The following is a 26,699-nucleotide window of genomic DNA, read 5'->3' as shown; positions in this document are numbered from 1 at the left end:
TAAGTTATATAATATATATATATATATGAATGATTGCCATGAGAATCAAACTTCTGGAAATAAATAGTAATTGTGGGAAAAAGTTAATTACCATCCTCAATCCATAATTCCTTGTGTGATATTACTCCTTGGAGGGCTTTAAGTATCTGCATTAATTTCATAGTAATGATACATTAATTACATATAATCTCACAGAATGCTTTGAAATTAAAGAAAAATAATTTTTAATCAAATAAAATTAAGTACGATAAGTGAATTCATACCTGTCTCATTCTTGGCCGAAGCTTCAATGGACTATAAACGCTAGCAGCTATACAATAAATTATTCGTTCCATCTCACTTTGATCATACTCTCCTTTCAATGTGGAATCAACAAGACTATTGTAATCCACATTTATTGAACCTCCTTTGACTATTAGAGGCCTCGCCTGAATGTTGTCGCGTTTGTTATTGTTATAGTAGAAATAAATTTAAAGTACACATAACAACAATAATAGTAATCCTTAGAAATTGAAATGAAACATTTATGTATATCAATTTAATTTTATCAAAAAATATGTTCTTTTTAAGTGACATATTCTTAGATCAAACATGAAAGGTCTCATTCTTTTAATATAACCCTTAAACTCTATATATATATATTCTAAAGTCTAAACAATTACACACAATTTCAAATAGGAAAAGTGATAACAGAGAAAAGTGAAAAAAAATTTTTGATTATGCTCTTTAAAGTCTCTCATTTAATCAAGAGTGTAGAGTATTTTGTTTCTGCAGCCAAGCTACATATTTAATAGACATATTTTTGACTTGGTGGTGCTGTAATTTTTTATACATTATTGCTTCACTCTTTTCTTCTTTCCATTATTTGGCCGTGTATATTCATGTATAAATACTTGTTTTTGTTCCTCCGCTGCATATAAGCAAAAAGCAAGTATTATTGTTATAAACTTTTCTTTCTTCAGTTAATTGTTCCTCCGTTGCATATAAGCAAAAAGCAAGTATTATTGTCAAACTTTTCTTTCTTCGGTTAAAATTACATATCACTCACTCACCTAATATATCAGATTTGAGTTTTCACTTCCTAACTTCCTACTAAAAACCATATATATTGTAATAGGAATCCTTTTCTCATAAAAGGAAAGAGTGATCTTGTACTTTTTTCATAATTAACTATTTAGCCTATATTTTCTTTAAAAAAGAAAACCCTTTATTGGTACATTATTCTATTTTGTAAACTTAAACTCTAATCTTTCCATTGAATTTCCATCAATGAAATAATATTCAATTTATTTTAATAAAAAAGATGATTTTAACTGTAAGGCTAGAAAGTTTAATTTTATAAAATACAGGAATGTTTTAGACCTCCTGTTGTTTATAAAAAATAATTTGTATTTGAAAAATATTTTTTGGGTAAAACATTTTTTGTGACATTATTCAAAATATTAGCAAATTTTCTGTGTAAAATATTAGCAAATTTATAGGTAGAGTTCTTAATAAAGATTTTAAAGTGTGGAAAATAACTTTTTCTTTTCAGAAAGTTATTTTTTTCTTAAATGGCTTATTTTTTCTTTATTTAAAAAAATATTTTACATTGATTAAATTTTCTGAATACTCCAAATGCCAGAAAATATAAAAAATACACAGAACTTTAATAAACGAAAATTGCATTCATATTGTTTTTTTTAGCAATCGATTTGGATATTATTCATAAACTAACTATTTTTGAAATCATCTTGTTTCATTAGTGTCATTTGCTAGAAGATTCATAATGATATATTTTATTGTCATTTATGACATGTTTGTTTATTTATTTATGTTCTTTTATTTGTATTTGTAGCTTTTGTGATTTATGTATTTAATAGTATTTTGACTTTTATTTCATCTTAATTCTTAATTTTTATTGTAAATAAAATTATGAGTTTGTAATTCTTTACAGAGTTGGGATGTAATCCTCGTATTATACTCATAGTACTAGGTATAAATATGGTAAATTTATTGTTTATATGTTATTTTTAAATTGAATGAAATTCTTAATTAAATTAGAATCGAAGATTTCAACATTATATATGATAATATAATTAATAGAATATTTGACTTTTATTCGTCATATAGCAAATGGTATGTAGCGAGCGACTCTTGCACGTTGTATTGTGGAGAGAGGTTTTTGCCCATCATAATATAATACAATGCTGTCCCATAAAAAAAAAAAAAAAGACAGACTTTATCAATGTCGTTAAAGGGTGAACCGCGTTAAACTTTTATAATAAATGATTTTACTGTATATAATGAAAAATAGATATATATAATGTAGTCTTCTGTTGAAATTGTGAATTACATTAAAATTGTATTTTGTTTTTATTATTTATGATTAATTATAACGACATAATTAATGTAATGTAATGTATGAGTATTTGTACATCTTTAATACCTTGATAGATAATCTTAATATTTTTAGAATTAATTTTCTGGAAAGATATAGATGCACATTCTTTGATTAAGTTAGAAAAATATCAGGTTAGTTAGAATTGTGCGACCCCAAATCTGAAATTACTTTTATAAAATTCGATATCTATTTTAATTAAATTCCTGTTTTGATTTAATTAGTCTTGTCTGATTTAAATTTAATTAATTTAGCACACAGATTATATTTTCATTAGTTTAAATAGTTTTTTCATTCATAATTTTGTAAACTAAACTCAAATTCCTCCCGAGACAAGTTAGAATGGCTAGAAAAAATGTCTATTATATATATATATAATACTTTAAAGTGAATATATAGTTAACATAATTAAATTAAATTATTACTAATATCTGAAAAGTGACGTAAAGTTATTAAAATTAAATTAATGGAATAAAATTGGAAACATTGGAAAACGTTTGTAGTTTTTGTTCTCTTACACCTTTAATAGAACATATTAAATATATGAAATTTTTTGTTGAGAAGACTAAACCTGAACTTCAAGCATCAAGAATAGATTCTCAGCAACAAGATCATTTATAACTTCCATTATTTATTTATTAAATAAAAAAGGAATGAAATGAAAATATACAGACAGACTTAGAGCCTTACCCAATTTACGATATTGATCCTTGGTGTAGTGATAAGCTCCAAAAGTGTAACACCAAAAGAATAAATATCCGATTTTTCTTCAAAATCAAAAGCGTTTAAATCTACGTAACCGCATGTTGAAACATAATAGAAGAATCACTCCAGAATTTTTCTACAAATAAAAACTAAAAATCTTTGCAAGCCATAAATGCACAAATATTTTATTGGTGGACAATTCTTACCTAGTCAATATCTAAGATTCATAGTTTAAATATATAAATTTTTATGTGAATTCTATTATTATTTTAGATTATAAATTTATGTAGATCTAATTTAAATAAATTTTTTCTTCTCACTTTTTTAATATTTATTTTTATCTATATTGTAGAAGCATATCACATATAATAACTATGATCTAACGGCAAAAATAATAATAATAATAATAAATATATCAAATTGATGTCTTACATGCTAGCTGCTTTTTTAGTTCCTGAAAGAATAGCAAGCCCAAAATCAGCAACCTGAACAAAAGTTATCCAAGTAAATTAGTAAGATTAATTTATGGCAAAATAAATGCTTACACCATCGTATTAATTGAGATTAATCTATTGATGGCTTAAATTCAAATTGTAACTCATTTAACATTTAAACTCATAAAAATCATAACCATTAAACATAAATTAATTATATTATTAATAATTTATCAAAAAAAATAAAAGTTAATGATACATATTATTTATTACCTTCTAAATTTTATTGATTATACTCTAAATTTTCATAAAATGGTTAAATTACTTTTATATAACTTTTTCAATTTATTAAAATTCAGAAAAATTTAGAGTCCAATAAATAATATGTGTCTAACTTTAACTTTTTTTTTTTTAAATAAATCATTGAAATATAGCTCTTTTTCTTTTAAATAAATCATTGAAATATAGCTGACTTGCATTTAATTGTTATAATTTTTATAAATTTAAATATCAAATAAATTATAATTTTAGCTCAGTCGATCAATGAATTAATCTCAACTAACTTAGAAATATAAATATATATTCAGCCATTAATTTATTGTGAATCCTAACACCATACATAGTAGGTCCTACCACATGTATGCTTAGAATGGAACAAAATAATTTCGTTAAGAAAAAGTTTAATGAATTTCTGCATAATTTTCAATGATTTTTATTTCTTTTAAAATGAATTTTTTTAAGTTGAAAAAATGGAACTCCTTCATTTTAAATAAAAAAATTGATAAAAAAAATCAATTATATTAAATTTCTACAAAATCTTTGATTTTTAAAGGAATATGATTTTTATACTCTAAAAATTAATATGACTCGATATTCATCATCCGAGCTTGACATTTGTTGTTTAGTTTGGTACTTGTCACCTAGATCGATACTTGTCTTTTGGCTAAGTACTCATCATCCACATCAATATTTATCATAGTCAACTTTGGTACTTGTCGCCCGAGCTCAATACGTATCACTTAGACTCAATATTTGTTATCCAATTAGTCACTCAATTCACTCGAGTATTAAACCTTCGAATGGCTCCACCTGAGCCTAGTCATATGAGTAAATAAGCAACTAGTCGTTATTGACCGGTCAATCTTGCATTAATAATAATGTCTAAGATATCCTATTGTTTTTGTATTTATAGCAATGATCATCTTTTTACACCACATAAATAAGGATCTAATATATTTCAGATACACATTTCTCTAATACAAACACTCAAGTATGTCATACTCTATTGTTTATTAATCCCTCATTTCTCTAACACAAACACTCAAGTATGTCAAATTCTATTGTTTATTAATCCCTCATTTCTGTAACACAAACACTCAAATATGTCATACTCTATTGTTTATTAATCTCTTCTTAACTTAAATATCGAAATAGTTGTCTTTAGGCGCCATCTACACCATACTCTTTCTCTTCTCATTCTCTTCTCTTCTGTAGAGATTGATTATTCAACACCACTTGGACATTCGATATCTAGACTATATATATTATTTGGTTCCATTGTTAAAAGCGTAATAATTTCTTTTGGAATTTTCTTAGAATTGGCATTATTTTATTGATCCTCTATTGAATATTTCTTACTTATTTTTAGTATTAAATCTGAATTAATGACTGATACCTCATAAAATACCATCACAGGCAACAATAGGAAATGGACCCATTGCACCTCTCTTGGCAAAGGAAGCACAGTTAACAACTATGACTAACTCTCTTGGCAAAGGAAGCACAGTTAACAACTAATGACTAACGAGCAAGTCATTCAGTACGTTAGGAGGCTTCAAGCGATTGTTGAATAGTAAGCCCCGTGATCAAGCAATTTCGAGTTAAACTCTAACAAATAATGTTATTGGGTCAAACGGAAAAAAAAAGAAGAGTAAGTTTAAGATATCGACTCTAGATATGTATGATGGGACAACTAATTTTAGGAGTCATCTTTAACCATGCAACTCCAAACATACGAATGACGTTATTTTGTATTGGGTATTCCCATCGAATCTAATTGGGTTGTCAAAAATGATTATCGATATTTGCCATCAAGTTTTATCCATAATTTTATTACTTGTATTCTTTCCGAGCAATTTTCATTTGATTTCTGAAAGATCCATCAAAAAGAGGATCAGTTTTTAAGGACTTAAATTTCACATTTCGAGACAATGCAGATGAAAGACTTAAATTAAAAAAAAAGGCCTATGAAGCGTCAAAGAAAGGTACGAGAAATATCAAGGTTATGGATATTGATCAAGAATCTATCTACTACATACTAGGATCTTATGAGAAGGACTCAGAAATACCTTTGTTAGATGATGAAATACAAGCATTTCGTGAAGATTAAAAGCTAATCAGTCTAAGATGAGAAGGCTACATAGGAGGGATTATGGATGAAATGACAGAAGAGTATCATACTAAATAATGGAATATTTTCACAGCAACACAAGTGCAAGTTAAGGGCCATAAGTGAAGATTCACCAAACCTATTCTGGTGTTAGTTCCAAAATTTAATAATGCCATGAGGTAAAGATTTGTCAGGCTTATTCCATGTATTAGTCTAAAACTATTATGATAATGCTACGAGGCAGTGATCTTCCATGCTATTTCTGAATGATAGTCCCAAATCTAAAATAATTATTCTGATATATGTAAAGGAAAAAAAAGTTATCCTCACAAATGTGCTTGGTAGCAATAATCTTGGATGATAGTCCTAAATCTAAAATAATTATTCTGATATATGTAAAGAAAAATCACAAGTGTGCTTGGTAGCAATAACCTTGTCATCTTTTAGGAGGATGAGCTTGTCCACAAAAAGACATGACGATAAATAAGCATGGATACATGAATCAACTCGAATATAGGAAATCCAGACCTGATAGAGAGACATTTGATATGACTTCATATTTGTCACCCAAGCTCCACACTTGTCATTTGACTAAGTACTCATCACCCGAGTCGATACTTATTATTTGGCTAAATACTCGTTCTCTCGAGTTGATACTCTTTGTTTGGCTCGATACTCGTCACCCGGATTGATATTCTTTGGTTAGTTCTATACTCGTCACCTGGGTTGATACTTGTCATTTAGTTAATTTAGCTACTTTTCATCACCCGAGTCGATACTTATTATTTGGCTAAATACTTGTCCTCTCGAGTTGATACTCTTTGTTTGGCTCGATACTCGTCACCCGGATTGATATTCTTTGGTTAGCTCTATACTCGTCACCTGGATTGATACTTGTCATTTAGTTAATTTAGCTACTTTTCACCCAGGCTCGACATTTATCACTCAAACTCGGTATCTATCACCCAGACTCTATACTTATCACCTAGTCTTGATAGGTATCACTCAGACTCAATATTGGTCATTTGATTAGTTACCTGAGTATTGAACCTTCGGATGGCTCCCTTGGCCATACCTGAGTAAATAAGCAACTAACCATTATGGACCAATCAGCCTTACATTAATGGTAATAGCTACGATATTCTATTATTTCCATATTAGTTGATGACCGCTGGATTTCTTCACCCCGGTCCAGGGCCTCGGCCACAACCTACAGCCCACAAAGCGAAGGCCCACGTACTTGGTACTCAAAGCAGGCCCGGCTCATCCGACCTTCAAGGCCGGGCTCGACCAAGCTTCCTCACTCAGATCGACCCAGTCTGCGCAAAGTAGGCCCCTTCCTCTCTGGCCCAAGCTCTCGGCCCAACCCAGGATCCAGAATGATGCTCACCAGACAGCCTGGCAGATCCGCTCGAACGTACGCACGAGGAGAATCAGAGGCCGTTACGCATGGGGCAGGCGCCTGATACCCTCGTACACCCGGATCTGTATGGCAGAGACGCGTGGCCCAATCATGGAGAGACCTTTACACGTCACCAGCAAGCAAGATAATGGATAAAAGGAGAGTCCCCTCCTCAGAAAGTTTAAGCTTTATTCCTCAATACCAAAACCCTTGTAAAACCCTATTCTATTGGATCTCAGATCATCAATTGGCGCCGTCTGTGGGAACCGAAGGAGATCTTTTTATCACCGGAGTTCCATTCTCAACAAAACCCACTGAGATCCACGATGGCTAATCACAATGAAAACAACCTTAACATCCCAAATGACCTGAGCTCTGCCCAAGAGGGGCAGCAGTTCTCTTTTTCTAGCCCTACAACACTAAACAACCAGACACCCATTCCCCTCAGTCCCTCGCCAAGCTTGGCAGGGAATGCTCCCATCGCTACCTTATCCAATCAAGACCTCCAAACCATGGCCCTTCAACTACAGAACACCGCCCACTGGTTGGGGCAGATAATGCAACAAAGAGGCCTCAACACCCCAATGAGTACTCTCCCAGTGGTAGAAGAACCCCAAACCAATGAGCCCCAACCTGCCCCTGATCGTTTTCGAACCAGCAGCCGTGGTGCCAGGGAAGAAGAGAGAAGAGCCGGAGAAGAGGAAGAGCCGGAGGCCCGAGTCCATAGAAGGAGGGTGAGGGAGATGATAGAAAATGATGATGCTGACAACTATTCCGCCGGGACAACTGGGTGGATCAGAAGCGAAGCAGAAAAGGAAGAACACCGCACAGAGAAGAAACCTAGACAGGAAGATGAGGATGTGGACCAGAAGTTGCAGAAGTTGAGAGAGCAGCTTCTGGCCGAGCTGGGAAAGAAAGATCAAAGCCAAACCTTCCTGCCCACTTCTTCGCCTTTCTCGAAGTGGGTCCAGCACGAGACTGCCCCTAAGAAGTTTATGATGCCGTCAATGGCAGCCTATGACGGAGCGGGTAACCCAAGGGAGCACGTCATGAACTACAAGACCTTCATGGAATTGCAAACTTTATCAGATGCCTTGATGTGTAAGGTATTCCCAACGACACTCTCAGGGCCAGCACGAGCGTGGTTCAACAGCCTGGAGACCGGAAGCATTGGGAGTTTTGGAGACTTGGCCACTCGTTTCATCAGCCGGTTCATCGCCGGGGTACCAACAGATAGGAAGACGAGCTATCTGGAAACAGTAAGGCAGAGACGGGAGGAGTCGCTTAGAGAGTATGTAGCTCGTTTCAATACAGAAGCCCTACAAATTCCCGAGCTCGATGAGGGAAGGGCGGTGGAGGCCATGCAGAAAGGGACGACCTCCGCCGAGTTTTTCGGTTCATTAAGCAGGAAGCCTCCGACCTCGCTGGCCGAGCTAATGAAGAGGGCTGAGAAGTATATAAGACAGGATGACGCTCTGATAACAAGTCGATTCACCAAGGGAGTGGCAGACAAGGAGAAAGCCCCGGAGGAAAGAAGGCCGGAGAAGCATGAAAAGAAACATGGCAAGAGATCTGAGTCTTACAGACAGCCATGGGAACGAAAGGACCAAAGACCTTTTCCTTCCCGGGCCTCAGAGCAAAGGTTACTCCCTTCATGGGTTCCGGAGAAGCCGACCCCACTTAATGCCTCTAGAGCCGAAGTGCTCATAACCGTCCAAGACAAAGACTTCTTACAATGGCCCAAGCCCATAAAATCGGAGGCCGATCAACGAAATCCTGACAAATACTGCCAGTTCCACCGAACTCACGGTCACGATACCAATAACTGTTTCCAGTTGATCGCAGAAATTGAGAGATTGATAAAGAGAGGGCACCTGAAGAACTTTGTGAAGAAACCGGAAGGACAGAGACCTCCACCAAACCCGACAGTCCAAACACCACGAAGAGTGGGAGCTAACCCCGCCAATGACGGGTCCAGCGGAACCATCCATATGATTGTGGGAGGCACGGGAGGTCGGATGAGCCGAAGGGGGAAAAAGAGAAGCAGAGAAGAAGGAAACAGTAGCGCCGAGGTCATGCAAGTCATTGAACATTCTTCAACAACCATCTCTTTCTCCTCAGAAGACGCTCAGGGCGTTCAGATGCCTCATGACGATGCCCTCGTCATCGAGGCCATCATCCACAACTATCGGGTAAAGAAGATCTTAGTGGATGATGGAAGCAAGGTAAATCTGCTGCCTTACCGAGTTTTCCAGCAGATGGGAATCCCTGAAGAACAGCTAATCCGAGACCAGGCTCCGATTAAAGGGATAGGAGGAACGCCAGTGACGGTGGAAGGAAAGGTAAAGCTAGCCCTTACTTTGGGAGAAGCCCCAAAGACTCGCACCCATTATGCAGTGTTTCTGGTAGCTAAGCTCCCCCTGAGCTACAATGCGATCTTGGGAAGACCTATGCTGTTCGATTTTGAGGCCGTTACCAGTATCAGATACTTGACAATGAAGTTCCCCACAGAAGCAGGGGTGGGAACAGTTCGTGGAAGTCAAGAGGAAGCAAGGGCAGTATACCTGGCTACTATAGCAGAGCCGAACTCAGCAGAGGATAGGGTGGATTCAGAGGTCCTGGAGGTCAGAGATGAGAAAACGGAGGCCAGGACAGAGCCGGTGGGGGAACTGGAGACCTTCCCCTTATCAGGAGCAGAAACAGACAAAGCCTTCAGTCTCAACGCCAGTCTTACTAAGGAGCAGAAAGCCAAGGTGATGTCCTTAATTCGAGGTCATGCATCAAGTTTTGCCTGGAAGCCTTCAGATATGACCGGAATTGACCCCGGGGTGATGACCCATAGACTGAATGTCCTCCCGGAGGCCAGACCAATAAAACAGAAAAAGAGGGTAGTGGGAAGGGAGAAACAGCAGGCTACCAAGGAGAAAGTACAGAAGTTAGAAGAGGCAGGCTTTATTAGAGAAGTTATGTACCCACAATGGTTAGCCAATCCTGTATTAGTCAAAAAAGCCAATGGCAAATATAGGATGTGCATAGACTTTACTGATCTGAATAAGGCCTGCCCTAAAGATTGTTATCCCCTCCCCGATATTAATAAAATGGTCGACTCTACGGCCGGTTTTAATTACATGTCGTCTTTGGATGCAATGTCCGGTTATCATCAAATCCCAATGTACAGGTCTGATGAAGAAAAGACCTCATTCATAACCGAAGATGGGACTTACTGTTACAGAGCTATGCCATTCGGGCTGAAAAACGTTGGGGCAACCTACCAAAGACTGATGAATAAAATCTTCAAAGACCAAATTGGCAGAAACGTTGAAGTATATGTGGATGATATGGTGGTAAAAAGCCTAACTTTCCAACAGCATATGACAGATTTGAAGGAGGTATTTGGGGTATTAGATCAGTACAGGATGAAACTGAATCCCGCAAAGTGCGCTTTTTTCATCAGAGGAGGAAAATTCCTGGGATATATGGTAAGTGGGAAAGGCATCGAGCCCAACCCGGAAAAAGTAGAAGCCATATTGAATATGCCAGAACCAACCTGTGTAAGGGATGTCCAGAAGCTGATCGGGAGAGTAGTGGCACTCAATCAATTCATGTCACGGTCGGCAGAAAAGTGTCTACCGTTCTTCAGAAAGTTAAGGAAAGTGCCAAACTTCGAATGGACAGAAGATTGTCGTAAAGCTTTCAAAGAACTCAAAAGTTATCTCAGCTCGCCTCATGTGCTTAGTAGTCCCATAGGAGAAGAACTTCTAATATACCTGGCAGCCTCCGAACAGGCAGTTAGCGCCGTACTGGTAAGGGTGGAAGAATGAGAGCAGAAGCCTGTTTTCTATGTTAGCAAGGTACTTAAAGATGCCGAGGTCAGATATCTGAATATTGAAAAGATAGCGTATGCTCTACTGCTAGCAGTCCGGAAGTTCAGGATTTACCTAGAAAGCCACCAAGGAGTTGTCATGACAGATCAACCCTTGAAGAAGATCTTGCATAGACCAGAGACTTCAGGGCGGATGTTAGCCTGGTCTGTGGAGATCGGTCCTTACTGTCTAGAGTATCGACCTAGGACAGCTATCAAATCTCAAGCCTTGGCTGACTTCATAGCAGAATGCACATTCAACGAGGAGCAGAAAGGATCATCCTCAGGGACAGCAGGAAAGGAACGTGAGGGGGAGCCTCATCCTGAATTTAACTGGAGGTTGTATGTAGACGGAGTATCAGGCGCTGAGGGCAGTGGTGCTGGAATAATGGTCAAGGGGCCAGAGGATTTTAAGGTATGTTACGCCTTACGTCTAGAGTTCAAAGCCTCGAATAATGTAGCAGAATATGAAGCCCTGTTGAATGGAATGTTGGTAGCTTTGGAGGTAGGGGTAACCGACCTCGAGGTGAATAGCGACTCTCAGCTGGTGATCAACCAGGTGACGGGAGTATATCAGGCTAGAGATCCCGTCATGCAGAACTACCTTGATAAAGTAAAAACTTTGGAAGCCGGGCTCACGGGTCGAGGAGTTATCGTCAGATTTCAAAGAATACCCCGAGATGAGAATGAGGAAGCAGACCTGCTTAGTCGATTGACCAAAGAGGAGTTAGAACAGCTTCCTGATGAAGTGTATATACAACATGTCCATACACCTGCTTTCAAAAAGACAAACACGATATTGCAGGTAGAACAGAGCCCAACTTGGATGACCCCATACCTGAGATACTTGGAAAAGGGCGAGCTCCCCGAAGATAAAGATGAAGCCAGAAAGATAGCAGCTCGTGCCGCCAACTACCAAGCAATAAGAGGGACCTTATACAGAAAAGGAAAATCCAGTCCATGGCTCCGATGTGTGAGCCCGGAAGAGGCTACAAAGATAATGGAAGAGATACATAGAGGCCTATGTGGAACCCACGAAGGAGCAGGAACATTAGCCAACAAAATATTCAGGCAAGGATACTATTGGCCCACTGTCAAAAAAGAAGCAGAAGAGTTTGTCCGGAGGTGCGACGTATGTCAGAGATTTGCTAATGCCATCAGAACCCCTGCCACTTCTCAAGCAAGCATATCCAGTCCATGGCCTTTCTCACAATGGGGAATCGATATCCTGGGACCTTTCCCCAAGACTACGGGGCAAAGGAAATTCGTAGTGGTGGCTGTAGAATACTTCTCAAAATGGCCAGAGGCAGACGCAATAGCCACAATCACAGCTCGCAAGATGATAGATTTCGTATGGGGGCATATCATCTGTAGATTCGACATACCTAGAGTGCTTATCTCAGACAATGGCAGACAATTTGACTCCAGTACCTTCAGAGCCTTCACGACGAACATGGGCATATGGCACAAATTCTCTTCTGTAGCTCATCCTCAAACTAATGGCCAAACAGAAGTCACTAACAGAGCTATCCTCCAAGGGTTAAAGAAACGGCTGGATGGCGCAAAGGAGAATTGGGCTGAAGAACTCAACAATATCCTGTGGGCACTCCGAACCACTCCCAGAGCACCCACTAAAGAAACACCCTTTGCACTTGCTTATGGCACAGAGGCCGTAGTCCCAGTTGAGTTGCAGATTCCCACTCATCGAGTCCAATTCGTTAGTGAGAACACTAATGGGGACAAGTTAAGAAGCAACCTGGATGCTCTTGAAGAAGTTAGGGAAGAAGCCCAGGTCCGAACTGCTGCTTATCAACAACGGGCAGCACGATATTACAACCAAAAGGTTAGGAAGAGAAGCTTGAAAGTGGGAGACCTGGCCCTAAGAAATCTGGAGGCTACCGGAAAAAGAGCGGCAATAGGAAAGCTAGCACCAACCTGGGAAGGCCCATTCAGAATAGCTAAAGTAGTCAAGCCCATAGTATATCGAATTGAAGATATGCAAGGGAATCCCGAACCCCACGCCTGGAATATTCAGCACCTTAAAAGGTATTTTCCCTGAAATATTATTTAATACAAAAGATAGACTGTATCTCAAAACAAAGAAATAAAATGGATGTTGTTGTGAGCCAACCTCTTTCTTTTACCACAAATTTACATTACTACTTTCAAAATAAAAAGAAAAAAGAAAACAACGAGACCGGGATCCCCTACGAACTCCCGGGTAAACAAACGAGACCGGGATCCCCTAAGAACTTCCGGGTAAACAAACGAGACCGGGATCCCCTAAGAACTCCCGGGTAAACAAACGAGACCGGGATCCCCTAAGAACTCCCGGGTAAACAAACGAGACCGGGATCCCCTAAGAACTCCCGGGTAAACAAACGAGACCGGGATCCCCTAAGAACTCCCGGGTAACCAAACAAGGTCGGGATCCCCTAAGAACTCCCGGAAAAACAAAACAAGAACGGTCGGTGAAAGTCTCAAGAACCTCCTGAAGTGAAAATTTCTCATATCATATGGAGGGACAACTTATAAAAATATTGTTCCGACCTCATAAAAAAGAAGGGCTCAAGGCTATCAAGGAAAAATCAGATTCCGACCTCCTGAAGAGGTTCGGGGAATAATAGCTAAGAAACGCCGACCTCGAAATGACTGCTAATACTAAAAGCCTGGGTAAGAAGAAAAGGCCGAGCTCCCGGTTCGGATAGTCCTGTACCCTGATGCTCGAAGTATAAAGGCCGAGCAAAAAGCCGAGCTCCCTCTATAAAAAGGATCATAAACGAAGAAACCAGCAGGAAGATGAATGAAGCTGAAAAGGTTATAATATGAGAATACATAGTGTGAATATTACAAGTATGAAAAGCAGAGATAAATATGAAGAACAAGAGTAGTTCAAGGAAAAAGAAATCAAAATCTCATTAAAATAGCTATTACAATCTATTTTTCGAATGAGGGGGAAGGAAAAACAGTCCTTAAAGGACTTACATCTGTGAGAACATCCTCGCCTACACTATCTCTATCTACAACTACATCCGGAGGAAGCACGACCTCCTTTGGATCAGGCCTCTCAACATTAACAACAGGGGCAATCTCTGACCCTAGGTGCGGGTCCTCCTTCTCAGAATCAGGGTCATCTCCCTCTAACCCAAGGACTTCCTTGTCCTCCCCCTCCGGCTCGGATTCTTCTGAAGAAGACACAGATGACCGGCCTGCGATGCGACAATTCCCTCTAGGCATAGGGAAATCATCTTCCCCATATAACATCGGCTCGCCATCCGAGTCCACTTCGGGCTTACGAAGCTTTTCCAAAGGAATATCAGGAGCGTGCCTAGCTTCCCTTAAACCGCGATTGTAACCGGTTATGTACATACGGAAGGCTTTCTTAAAAATAGCCGACCCCATCTCAGCAGAAGCTTTATATTCATCGAGATGTGCTCTACAAGCCTCAGCTACAAATGCCTTCAATTCAGAGGAATCTTTGTAGTCCTGAAGATGAGCCTCACAGGCCTGCTCGATCTTCCTCTTCAACTCATCAGACTCCTGATACTCCGCTATACATTGCTCACGCTCTAGCTGAGCCTTGCCTTCAACATGTTTTACTACCTCGAGCAGGGCTGAACACTTACGTTCCAAGGTCCTGACTTCATGGTTGAGCTGTTGGTGGCGAAGGTTGAACTCTTCAGCCGATGAAGCCAGGTCTCTGATACGATCAGAGCTCATACTCAACTCCCGCTCAAGGACCTCCACCCGAGCTAGGGCCCCGTCCTTCTGAGCTTTCACCTCCTTCAGGTGAACCTGAAGTCCTTCAGAATCAGCCTTTAAGGCCTCATATTGACGCTGGACCTCAGTTTTCTGGCTCACAGCCTCATCTCTCTCTTGAAGGGCCTCCGTCATAGAGGACAGCTGCTTTAAAACTTCTGCACAATGAACCTCCACAGCAGCTGCTCTCTCATCAGACTAACCCTGCGAGTATGAGACAGCTCTGCTTCTAAAGACTTGGTGTGCTCTGCTGTCTCAGCCGCCTTCTTCTCAGCCTTTTTAAGGGCCTCCAGCGCAGAGTGCAACTCTACCTGGAGGGACTGGGTATGCTCCCGAGCTGCTGCAAGATTACCCCTGGCGTCACTAGTCGCAGACAAATTTTCATCCAGACGTGCCTCTTCAATCCGGCGGTCTACAGACTCCCGAAGGGAGCGATCACGAGCGTCCACCTCCATAAAGAGGCTCGTCACCTAGTACAGAAGAACAACCGTCAAGAGAAAGAAATAAAGCAAACTAAAAGAGAGGTGGAAAAATAATTTACCATCAGAAGCATTTCCCTAATCGTAGATCCAAGCTCCTCACGAGAGCGAGACCGGAAGGACGCTTGCCCCTTGGTGGAACTGGCTAAGAGACCAGTCAGGGCAATAAGACGCGGATCCGAGGCCTCTGTAATCCCGCCGAACATTCGCTCTCTAAGAAGTTCGGCAACAGCACTGGCCGGAGATTCAGAGGTAATGTCCGACGCGTTCAGAACGTTGTCAGAAGAAGACAACAAAGGCACAGCAGGAATACCTTTCTCCTTCCCAAGGGGAGGAAGAGCTGGAGAAGATCCTGTGGCAGCCCTGGATTTCTTCCGAGCAGGAGATGGTGAAGATGTTCCAGAAGGGGCTGGGCGCTTATCCCCGGACTTTAGTGGAATGCCTTCAGATCCCTCAGGCCCAGCCCCCACAGGGGCAGGGGCATCTTGGGTAGGAACATCTGGGATTTGGTCCTCGATGAGGATGATCTCCATCCCTGTCCCAGAAGCCTCCTTGTCTCCAGTAACGGGGGACTTAGACTTTCCCCCTGACACCCCTTCAGGAGAATGGGCAAGACCCGGCTCCACTTGTTCAACGACTTGGGTCTGCTCCGCAATGGCTAAGGAGGTTTCCCTCACGCCCTCTGAAGAAGCTGGAGCAGATTTAGACCCTCCAGCAGGCTCAAGAGTTGAGCTCGATCCACCACGGCTAGATGGCCGACATGATTTGGTGCCGCGAGAGTTCGGTTTAGAAGCTCGAGAAGAGGCTTTGGCCGGAGGTCGGCTAACCTTTTTGGAGGAAACAGCTTGAACCACCTCTGCGGCAACCTCAGACACCGAACGCCCAGCCAAAAAAGCGTCGAAAACTGCATGCATAATATCTCGAGATAGGACAAAGTTCTTGGGGAGCTTGATTTCATCCATTTTAACCTCAGAAGCTACAAAAAACACGAAATTATAAAGAGTCAGCATACTTTCTGATATCATGAGCAAAGAAGAAACAGAATCGCTGGACAAAGCAATATACCCGTGTCCCGGATATCCCTAAGATTGGACACGAACATACACTTCTCGACGTCATACTTTCTCTCAACGGAAGTCAGTCGGAGCAACCCCACCTGCTCAATAAGGCTCAATCGGGGCAGCTCGTTGCAACCCGGATGAACCTCCTCCCAACTTAGATCCACCTCCCACGATCGGGCGGACTCTAATTTCAGCTCCGCCACAAGGAAATTCTCTACCCATCCCTTTATGGAATCCTTGTAACCCGTAAAAAGAGACAACCCACTACGGGGGGAAAAGTAATAAAAATTCTGAACCGCCCTAACCAGACGGAAACAAGTGACAAACAGACACGCTGTGGGGGTAAAACCCCAACTCAGGCAGATAGATTCAAAACAGGACAGAAACAAAATAGAATTTGGGGATAACATCCGAGGGGTTACCCCAAAGTATTCGAAAACCTCAATAAAGAAGGGAGTAAAAGGAAACGGTAGACCGAAATCCCTCTGTTTAAGAAAGAACACTATACAGCGACCCCTTTGGGGATCCATCAAACCAGGAGGAAGAGGGTTAGGAAGGACTATCCTTTCGTTTTGAAAAGGCGCTCGAATAAGATACAGAGGAGTATCTAAGAGCCTCTGGGAAATGTGCTTAGTTATGTTGGAAGAAGTGATATGCGACCTAAGATTAACGACATCGGGGAGCTTTGGACCCTCCATGGAAGAACAAAGAAGCGTACCTGAAAATGCAATAGGGTGGAAAAAGCAGAAGGAGTTGCAGGAAAACAGAAAGCAGAAGAGAGCTAGTTTCTTCAGAAGACAGAAAGAATTCGAAATGAAAAGCAATAATGAGACAGAACGTTGATCTGAACAGTTTTGTCTTGGAGCGGCGCGATCATTAATTACTCGCGAAGTTTACCCTCTCAACGGTTAGATAATAACCGGCGAGAAAGTAAAGGGGCAAAAAGATGATCGCTGGGCTTCTTTACATCCATCAAGGGCCAGGTCCATGATGACAGCCCATCATTCAAAAGCCCATTCGCCGTTTACACAATACAAGCCCAACTCGTCCGAACCTTAAAGACAGGGCTCTACCCGGATTTCCCAGTCAATACAACTTAACTTGCAAGATTTACCACTTCACCTCCCCTATGGCAAATACCAAGGAAACAAAGGGGCAAGTCATGAAAAGACTCAAAAATACAAGCAGACGGGAGCATGATAAAGGTCAGACCTACTCATCACTTAAAAAGTTATAAGATTTGACTTATCGTTATTAAACAAAGGCTACGAGATCGGAAAGAAACGATGAGGGCACTCCGGAATCATACCGAGCTGAAAGCTCAGTGTCCAACTCATGAATAAAAGACAGAGCCCACAGGTCGATTAGTCCAGCCCGGGAAACATAACTTGAGAGCTCAGTTGGTTAAGTAAGTCCGGAGCTCAGCTCATCGATTAAAAGCAAGAGCTCACGAATATGGTCAGTCCAGCTCGGGAAAAGCAAAACAAAATTTAGTTGGATAAAACTACGAGGAAAGCAGTCTCAGTACTTCACCCATGACAAAGAAAGAACAGCTCAAGTATGAATGGAAAACAAGAATTTCATTAAAAGAAAAGTACATTACAGCACGTTACAAAGGCCTACACTACGGGATGAAAGGCTATCCTTAAAGGTTTTACATGCTCGGATACTTCATCATCTACATTTACATCATTATCACCTACCCCACTACCCTAGTCTTCGGATCGGAGGAATTCTCGTAGCTTGGAAAATAAATTTAGCAGGAAGGCCCAGATCTGTCTCGTTATTATAGGGGAACTGAACAAGTTGATTCCCATAAGTATTTCTAACTGTTCCCCTATAGGTCGGCACCCTGTTGCCCAAATGTGATTCACGGTACATACGAACAGGATATAATATCTGAGCTTGTTCGTATGTACCATGAAAACATGAGTTTTCTAGTTACGGCTTTAGGAAGATCACGGAGTATATATTCGAAGGCATCGCCGGAAGCTTGACTGAGTGTAGCAGATCTCAGTCTCTCATAATACAAATACTTCATTCCAAAGGGGACCATAAGCTGAGCACTTTCGCCACTTCCATTTATATCAAAAGCAGATGACAAGGGTATCGGGGAAACTTCCTTTTCCCTCTCGAAGGAAGGCAAAGTTAGAGTAAACCCTTCAACAGCCCAGAACCTCTTTGGAGCCTGGACAACAAGCAGAGGAGGAGGCCAGCCAGACGACCTGGGTAAAGCAGTTTCAGCAACTTGCCGAATGGTCCCACCCATCGAACGCTCTACCAGAAGGATCTCCGAAGCAACGTTCAAACTCCTTAGAGGTAACCTCAAATTCTCAAGAATTTTGAGCTGACTCATCTTTATCTCAGGTACTGCAGAAAAGTTCCAAAACAGAGATAAGTTAGAATTATTTTCTAGCAAGACGACAAATGCAAGATTAAAGCAAACCTCTGGGGCAACAAAGCAATATAACCTCAAGCGCACCTCTATCCGTTTGAAGAAGGCGTCAAATGGACCCGTTGCAGATAAAATAAGAATCTCTCGCTCCAACAGAGGGTTTGAGAATGAAGAAGAACTAACGCTGATATATACTCAGAGCCTAAGGCCTTAGCACAAGGCAGAGTTATGCTAGACTCTAAGCTAACGATGTCCGAATCTTAAAAGACATTCATGGAAAAGGAAAGAAAAGGCATGACCAGGTGACGATGACAGGAAAGCAAAGATAGCAGAGAACACGGAGAATAGAGAAAAGCCAGAAAGGGGAAAGAGCAGGTAGGATTCAGAAACTGAGCAATGACAAAAAGATGAAAGGGTGTTATGAAGGCATCTGAACACGAACAGGCGCGGTCATAATGGTTCTCGGTATTCACCCCCTCGGCAGTTGGAGCAATAACTACCGAGAAGGTGAAGGGGCAATTGATGACCGCTGGATTTCTTCACCCCGATCCAGGGCCTCGGCCACAACCTACAGCCCACAAAGCGAAGGCCCACGTACTTGGTACTCAAAGCAGGCCCGGCTCATCCGACCTTCAAGGCCGGGCTCGACCAAGCTTCCTCACTCAGATCGACCCAGTCTGCGCAAAGTAGGCCCCTTCCTCTCTGGCCCAAGCTCTCGGCCCAACCCAGGATCCAGAATGATGCTCACCAGACAGCCTGGCAGATCCGCTCGAACGTACGCACGAGGAGAATCAGAGGCCGTTACGCATGGGGCAGGCGCCTGATACCCTCGTACACCCGAATCTGTATGGCAGAGACGCGTGGCCCAATCATGGAGAGGCCTTTACACGTCACCAGCAAGCAAGATAATGGATAAAAGAAGAGTCCCCTCCTCAGAAAGTTTAAGCTTTATTCCTCAATACCAAAACCCTTGTAAAACCCTATTCTATTGGATCTCAGATCATCATTAGTAATAACAGTTATATAATTAGAAATGCATATCTCTAATATAAATTTTCAAGTATCTCTACACTCTCTTGTCTCTTGATCTCTTATTGACTTGAGCGTTAGAATATTTCTTGATCTCTTATTGACTTGAGCATTAGAATGGCTATCATCACACACTATTTATACCTCACTCTTCTTCTACTACGTAAATTAACTATTCAATATCACGTGGACATCTAATCCCTAAACTGCATCATTCATGAACTTATATAGTTTTTCCAATATATTTTAAAGGATGCTATAAAGATGCCCTTAGCATCCTGAGCTTGCTTAGACATTAAATTACGAGCTTCCCATAAAAAATTGTTTCCCTATCATTTTTTATTTCATAATAGGCTACCGCTATTAATCTCAAATTTATGTGCATGGGACTGAAATTAGTATATTTGTTATACACATTTTTATCAATTTTACACAAATTTTGATACGGAGCTAATATGTTATTATCGTTTTAATTGATACCAATTAAAATAAATTTATTAATTCGAGATTTTGGTAGTGATTATTTTTGTGATTAACTACATTTCAGCAATTAAACATCAATAAATTAAAATTTTTATTTACAAATAAACTAAATCACAAAATTCCAAGTTACATTTTCAAAATGTAAAATTGAAAATTCTAAACTTTAAACACTATTATATTCTTAAATTTACTCAGAAAATTTAGTTTGTTTTTAATAGAAATAAAAAAAATAGAAAAAGCAAATAGAAAAATAATACGTAATTAATGATAAGGTTACATATATGTAGAATGCATGAATGCCTTAACAATTATATATATATATATATATATATATAATAGAAAATGTCATACCTTTGGTTCAAAATTGTGGTCTAAAAGAATATTCTCTGGTTTAATGCCTCCATGGATAATTTTGGGTTCACCTAAATATAAAGTAAAAAATCTTAAAACTCTGGAAAAAAAATTCTTAAAACAGAAAATAGCTTAATAACATTATCCTTTTATTTGGATCAATGAAAAATAAAGAGGAAAGAAAATAAGTTAAGGAAAATTGATTGATATTTTTCTCTTCGTTGGAAAGAGAGGAAATAAAAAGAAGGAAAATAGTTTTACTTTCCCTTCTTATTTTATCTTCAAAATTGTAGAGAAAATATCAATTTTTTAAAAAAAAAATGCACTTTATATATCAAAGTTATAAAATTACCCTTCGGAGTTTTTTTTTTCTTTTTAATATATAGGATAAAATTGTAAGTTAACTATACTTTTTCCCCTTTATTTTTTTATCTTCCCGGATAAGGTAAAATAACTTTATTTTTATTTATTTCTCATCTATTTTTTTATTAAAATAAAAACAAAAAATAATAATAAAGAGAAAATACTTTTTATTTTCCATTATTTATTTCCCTTCCTAAAATTTCTCACAAACATAGTGTAAAAGAGGAAGAGAAAATGAAAATGGACGAAGCCTTAATTGCAAAAGAGAATAGCAAACATCTGTTAATATAGATTATAAATTACTTACAGTATTCGTGTAGATATTTCAATCCTTTTGCAGAGCCTATAGCAATTTTCATCCTTTCTGACCACTTCAAAATTGATCTTCTCTTTGATCCTATGATTCCATTTTATCATATGTAAAATCATAATCATATAGTTAGAGCTGCCCAGATACCAATATATAATAATAATCTAAAGGATTATGTGGAAGGGTTTCTTTTATATGTGCATCGAAAGGACTCACTGCTTAGATGAAATCTCAAAGATCTGTTGGGAACAAACTCTAAAACAAGGAATCTATTGTTTCCTTCACAGCAGTAGCCAATCAGACTAACAACATGTCGGTGACGCGCCATGCCGATTACATTAATCTGATTCTCAAATTCCTCTTTATGCTGTCCATCCCCCGTATAATAAAGTTTCTTAACAGCGAAATCACCAATTGGAAGGCATCCCCTGTAGACAATACCAAAAGTACCATCGCCAAGATATACCGAGTTGGAGAAACTATTTGTTGCCTCTGCTAGTTCTGAATAACTAAATTTCCGGAGTGCATCTGCTTGAAAATTCTCAGATGAGGTAGATTCAGTCAGATCTGTGTGCTGTGATGGAGATACTGATTGCTTTTCTGCGAAAATTCGATCCATCAAGTGAGGGAGAAAGAAAACGTATATGAAAAAGCAAGTTCTACCATTACCTCCTGGGGCAGATGGGCTATTTGACTCAGTACTGGCCATCTTGTCTTCGGCTATATTCATCAAAAGTTTTTGAGTTTCGCTAAGCTATGACCATTACAAGGGAAAGAACACAGCGATCGGAGATGTTTAGACAGAGAGAAAGAGAGAGAGGGGGGTTTAGTGCGGACAGTAGTTCTCACACTGAAAGAGAATTTAATAAACGTCGTAGAATAATAATTTAACCTAACTTCTAAATAACAATTACAAATTTATTTTTATTTTTAAATTTTAATTTAATTATATAATTATATTGGTGATTTATTTAAATTAAAATACTTATATTAATACTTAATTAAAATTGTTGAGAGTTCATATTAATATTTAATTCTATTAAATTATATTTTTATCAATAGAATTAAAAAACAAAGAGAGAAATTATTGTTGGCAGAGTTTGAAATGAATTATTAGTATCATTATAAATAACAAAATATGATACAAAGTATTTAGTAATTTTAATAATTAAAAATTTATTAATTTATTTTTTATTTATTATTTTATTATTTAAAATTTTATTAAATTTATGGTGATAATTTAAATAGTATAGTAAATATAAATACTGAAATAATAATATTTATAAATTTAATTTGACGATAAATATATTTAAATAAATATAAAAATTTCAATTTTTATCTCTTTAATTTTTAATTTTTTTAAAATAAAATACTGAAATGATAACAATATTAAAAAGTTTTATAAATTTTTAATAATATAAATATTTTTAATATTATATTATATACAAAAGTTAATAATAAATATATATTGTAAGCTAATTAACGTACGTATAAAATCAACTAATATATATATATAAGTTAAAATTAGAAAGATTATTGAGATTAGAAATAATATTCATAGTCGAATTTGATAATAATAAATTGACATTTTATTGGCTGTAAAAATAGTTAAGAATTTATTACTATTTTAAAACAAATAATTTAATAAGGTAAATTAGTTTTCTACCTAAATTTAAATTGGTTATATAATTTTTTAATACTTAAAATTCTATTTAAAATAAATTTACAAAAATAATTAATTAAAATAAAAAAATTTTACTTAAATATCATAAAAAATATAATTTTTTTTTTTACATAAAGAAGAACTGTAACTAATGAAGATACCCAACCCCACAATTATCATGCATCAACCAATTGCTTATTGTCTTAGGAGATCTCGCCAAAAAATGGACTCCATATCTCTAACTAATGAAGTTAGATAATTTGATGAGAAATTTGCCTCCCTCCACACGTGCTGCAAATGATAAGTGCTAAAACTCTTCAAACTCCTTCTAATTGAATGTATTAAAACCAAAATATTCTCCAATGAATCAATTTGGCCTGAAATTATCTGGATAGTTAGAAGATTATTACTTTCAATACATGTCTTCTCAATCTTTAGCCTTCCTGCTAATTTAATTCCTTCTCAAATAGCTCAGAAGTTCTGCTGTAAGAACTGAGCACCTCTCCCAATAGGCTCTAAACCCTTAGACCCAACATCCATTGGCATCTCTAATAAGTCCTCCACCAAAAGCCATTAAGCTTGTACCCAGCATCGAGTTATCAGTATTCAATTTAAACCAATCCATCTACAGAGGCCTCCAGCTCACCCAAACATCCCTCATACTTTTTATAAACTACTAATTAATTATACACCACAAAAACATCATCCGCCATAGCATTAATTTCATTCACAATAGAGGAAAATCCAACAACTCCCTCCCGAATAATATCAAATTACGACAATTTCAAATCTTCCAAGCTATCAAAGTAAACATTTCAGGCCAACTTCTCTTATAAGATAAGAGAACCAAAATACATAGATTATGTAGAATCTGATCTTTTATTCTAGAAAAGCTTTCAAAGAACCAACCTCTACCATAGAAGGAATAAGATCATTCCACATAGAGTACACTCAAGAACAATCTCAAAGTACATGTATACTTGTTTCCTCATAGCTCAAACACATCGAACAAGCTCCAGATGAGCTCAAATGCCTCCTTCTTCTTTCCACATTCATCAACAGTCTATCATGAGAAAATAGCCATAGAAAAGACCTAACCCTTTGCTGGCACTTCAACTTTCAAATTTTTCTCCATACTGGATCTCTTGGAACACGTTTGTCCACAAGTATATTATATGCAGACTTAACAGAAAACTCACCTAAAGAGGTAAATTTCCAAAAAACTGTGTCTAACCCTCCATCAGAAGAAGGAACAGGGTAGCTACAATAGCCATTAGAGCATCAATGGAGAGAAAGCTGCTAAAACTCTCTCATTCCCAAACACCATCCGAGTTAACAAAATCAACAACGGACAAAGATCTCACAGAAAGAGGCACCTCACCCACAACCTTATTAATAAGCCTAAACCCTCCACTACACCAACAATCATACCAGAATAAAGCTCTTCTTCCATCCCCCAATGCCCAAGCAATCCCAAATCTCAAAACTTTCTAATTCTTATGCAGGCCCCTCCAAAGCTTAGAACATCTGGCTGGTGATGAAGCCACTTCTAAGTAATCATTTTCAACTTTGTATTTTGAACGTAAAATCTGAGCCTAAAAAGCAAGAGACCCAGAATAAATAACCCACCCTAATTTCATAAGAAAAGCTCGATTCACTATCCTAGGACACGCAAGCCTAAATGCCCCACATCCTTCTCCTGGCACACACAATCCCATTTAACCAGGGGAATTTTTCTCTTTCCATTACTGCATCCCCAAACAAAATTCCTGCAGATCGAGTTAATCTCCGTGCAAATAAAAATGGGCAACTTTGCAGTTTGCATATAATAAAACGGAATAGTAGAGATCAATGAATGAGCCAAAGTGATTCTACCTGATAATTTCTTTCTAACCTTTTCCACAGTATAAAGATAAGCAATACTAGTTACTCTGGCTTGGATAATTGATGAGATGCAAACTCACCACTTTTTCCTTATTTAATTTCATAATTTTGTTATGATTTTGGTATAAATAATTAATTTTTACTTGGAATTTGATTTTGGACAGGTTTTTTATCATAAAGTAAGAAAAGAAACAAAAAGATGCTGAATTGAAAGATTTTCGGACTAGGAGATTACAGTCTTAAGCAAGCCTGTAGCCCAAGGCGATGGACAACTCCAAATTTCAAAATTTGCCACCTCAGCAGATTTTGTCATCTAAGCAAGGATAAGATCATATTCAAGTTTGATCAAACATAATCATATTAGGATAGAGATAAATTAGAAGTAGTAGAGTTTATTTTAAATTATTAAATTTTATCTTTTTGTGCCTATATAAAAGCTCCTAGAATTAAACATAAACATCACATATTTTCTTCTCTCTCTTCTCTTCTCTTGTGTCGCTGCCCCCCTCTCTTCTTCTCCATCTTCTTCTTTTCTTTTTCTTTTTCTTTTCTTCTTCTTTTTCTTTTTTTCTTTTTTTCTTTAGCTTTTGCAATTTTATTATGACTCTTAAAGGCTAAACAAGTATTTTCAGTTGAACGTTAAATTAAATTGAGATTTTATTCAAGTTGTGAAGTTATATGCTTTAATTCTCTTCATTTTATTTCTATTTTCTGTTAATTTCTGATTTCGAAAAATACCACCTCCATTGTTGTTTTCTTAAGAATGTAAGAGGCCTATTGAATCTCTTGGGAAGATAATATATTACTAATTAATCTAATTAAATCCGTAATTATTTAATTGGATTAATAACAAGTAGCAATTAACATATTAGTTTATGTTAAGAAATTAATAGATTTGATTTAAATAAATCGCGTGTTTTTATTGATCAAGTTTGGATTTTTCTCTCTTAATGCAGTTGACTAATTAAATCCACACGCGTGTTGGGATTGTTAGTTAACTAGAAATTAATTTAAGCGTGAAGCGAATTAATTTAATTATAAAGTAGAATTGATGGGATTCGCGTGTTTGACCACTATAACCAAACAATAGATAATAAAATGAATTATTTTTCTAATCAATGATCAACTGCAAAACCCCTCAATTTGATTATTTTCAGCTAAATTTTAAAATAATTATTTATTTCTCAAATTTAATTGCATTGTTTACTTTTCTTTTAAGTTTTATTTTCTTAGCTTGCCCAAGGCAAAACTACTTTCACCAAAAACTCTCTTCTTCTCACTTTTTGTATTAAACTACTCTTCTATTTCAATTAGTCATCTAAATTAAATAGAGTTAAGGTCTATGTGGGATCAATACTCACTTACTCTGTCTACAAGTTCTTATTAATCAAGAAAAGGGAAGTTAAATTAAATTGACGGATTTGACACCCGTTAAATTTTGGTGTTGTTGCCGAGGACCTAAATAGCAGAATTCAGTTTGATCCAGAAATCAAGAAGACTGCAAAAAGATTGAGGAAAGCAACAAAGTTACAAAAAGATTGAGGAAAGCAACCAAGTTGCAAAAACAGGCCAATTCAGGAGCCTCTCAACCATATGCCCGATCACCTCTATGCACCGATGAGATTTCATCTTCAACACCAATCGAGCCTCCAATTGACATAAACCAAAGAGACAATATGGTCGTAGCTACTGCAGCTGAAGAGTAACCCCTTTGCATCACATACCCAATACTGAATGCACTCTTGGAATT

General features: G+C 37.8%; 2 protein-coding genes across 2 annotated transcripts; both read right to left on the bottom strand.

Moving 5' to 3' along the window:
* Positions 1-17: 17 nt before the first annotated feature.
* Positions 18-21,494, bottom strand: LOC110624600 (proline-rich receptor-like protein kinase PERK1). Its single transcript, XM_043960605.1, has 6 exons — positions 21,400-21,494; positions 20,730-20,800; positions 3,518-3,570; positions 3,071-3,179; positions 264-428; positions 18-146 (listed from the first exon to the last, which is right to left on the bottom strand). The coding sequence occupies exons 1-6, from the start codon at positions 21,449-21,451 to the stop codon at positions 84-86; spliced, it is 513 nt and encodes a 170-aa protein (XP_043816540.1). The 5' UTR covers positions 21,452-21,494; the 3' UTR covers positions 18-83.
* Positions 21,495-21,512: 18 nt separating this feature from the next.
* LOC122724796 (proline-rich receptor-like protein kinase PERK15) lies at positions 21,513-22,262 on the bottom strand. The gene is made up of 2 exons (XM_043960606.1): positions 22,072-22,262; positions 21,513-22,002 (listed from the first exon to the last, which is right to left on the bottom strand). The coding sequence occupies exons 1-2, from the start codon at positions 22,130-22,132 to the stop codon at positions 21,575-21,577; spliced, it is 489 nt and encodes a 162-aa protein (XP_043816541.1). The 5' UTR covers positions 22,133-22,262; the 3' UTR covers positions 21,513-21,574.
* Between the last annotated feature and the right edge of the window lie 4,437 nt (positions 22,263-26,699).

The sequence above is a fragment of the Manihot esculenta genome, chromosome 10 (assembly GCF_001659605.2).
Source record: "Manihot esculenta cultivar AM560-2 chromosome 10, M.esculenta_v8, whole genome shotgun sequence".
NCBI classification, from domain to species: domain Eukaryota; kingdom Viridiplantae; phylum Streptophyta; class Magnoliopsida; order Malpighiales; family Euphorbiaceae; genus Manihot; species Manihot esculenta.
This window is presented reverse-complemented; position numbering and strand designations above follow the sequence as displayed.

Bases quoted from the DNA above. Each gene is read 5' to 3' on its own strand.
- LOC110624600 (XM_043960605.1), bottom strand. From the start codon at position 21,451: ATGAAAATTGCTATAGGCTCTGCAAAAGGATTGAAATATCTACACGAA. The intron at 3,180-3,517 runs GTAAGACATCAA...TTCAACATGCGG, and splicing joins ACTAAAAAAGCAGCTAGCAT to TTACGTAGATTTAAACGCTT. The intron at 429-3,070 runs GTAAGGCTCTAA...GACAACATTCAG, and splicing joins GGATCAATATCGTAAATTGG to GCGAGGCCTCTAATAGTCAA.
- LOC122724796 (XM_043960606.1), bottom strand. From the start codon at position 22,132: ATGAATATAGCCGAAGACAAGATGGCCAGTACTGAGTCAAATAGCCCA. The intron at 22,003-22,071 runs GTAATGGTAGAA...GAATTTTCGCAG, and splicing joins TAGCCCATCTGCCCCAGGAG to AAAAGCAATCAGTATCTCCA.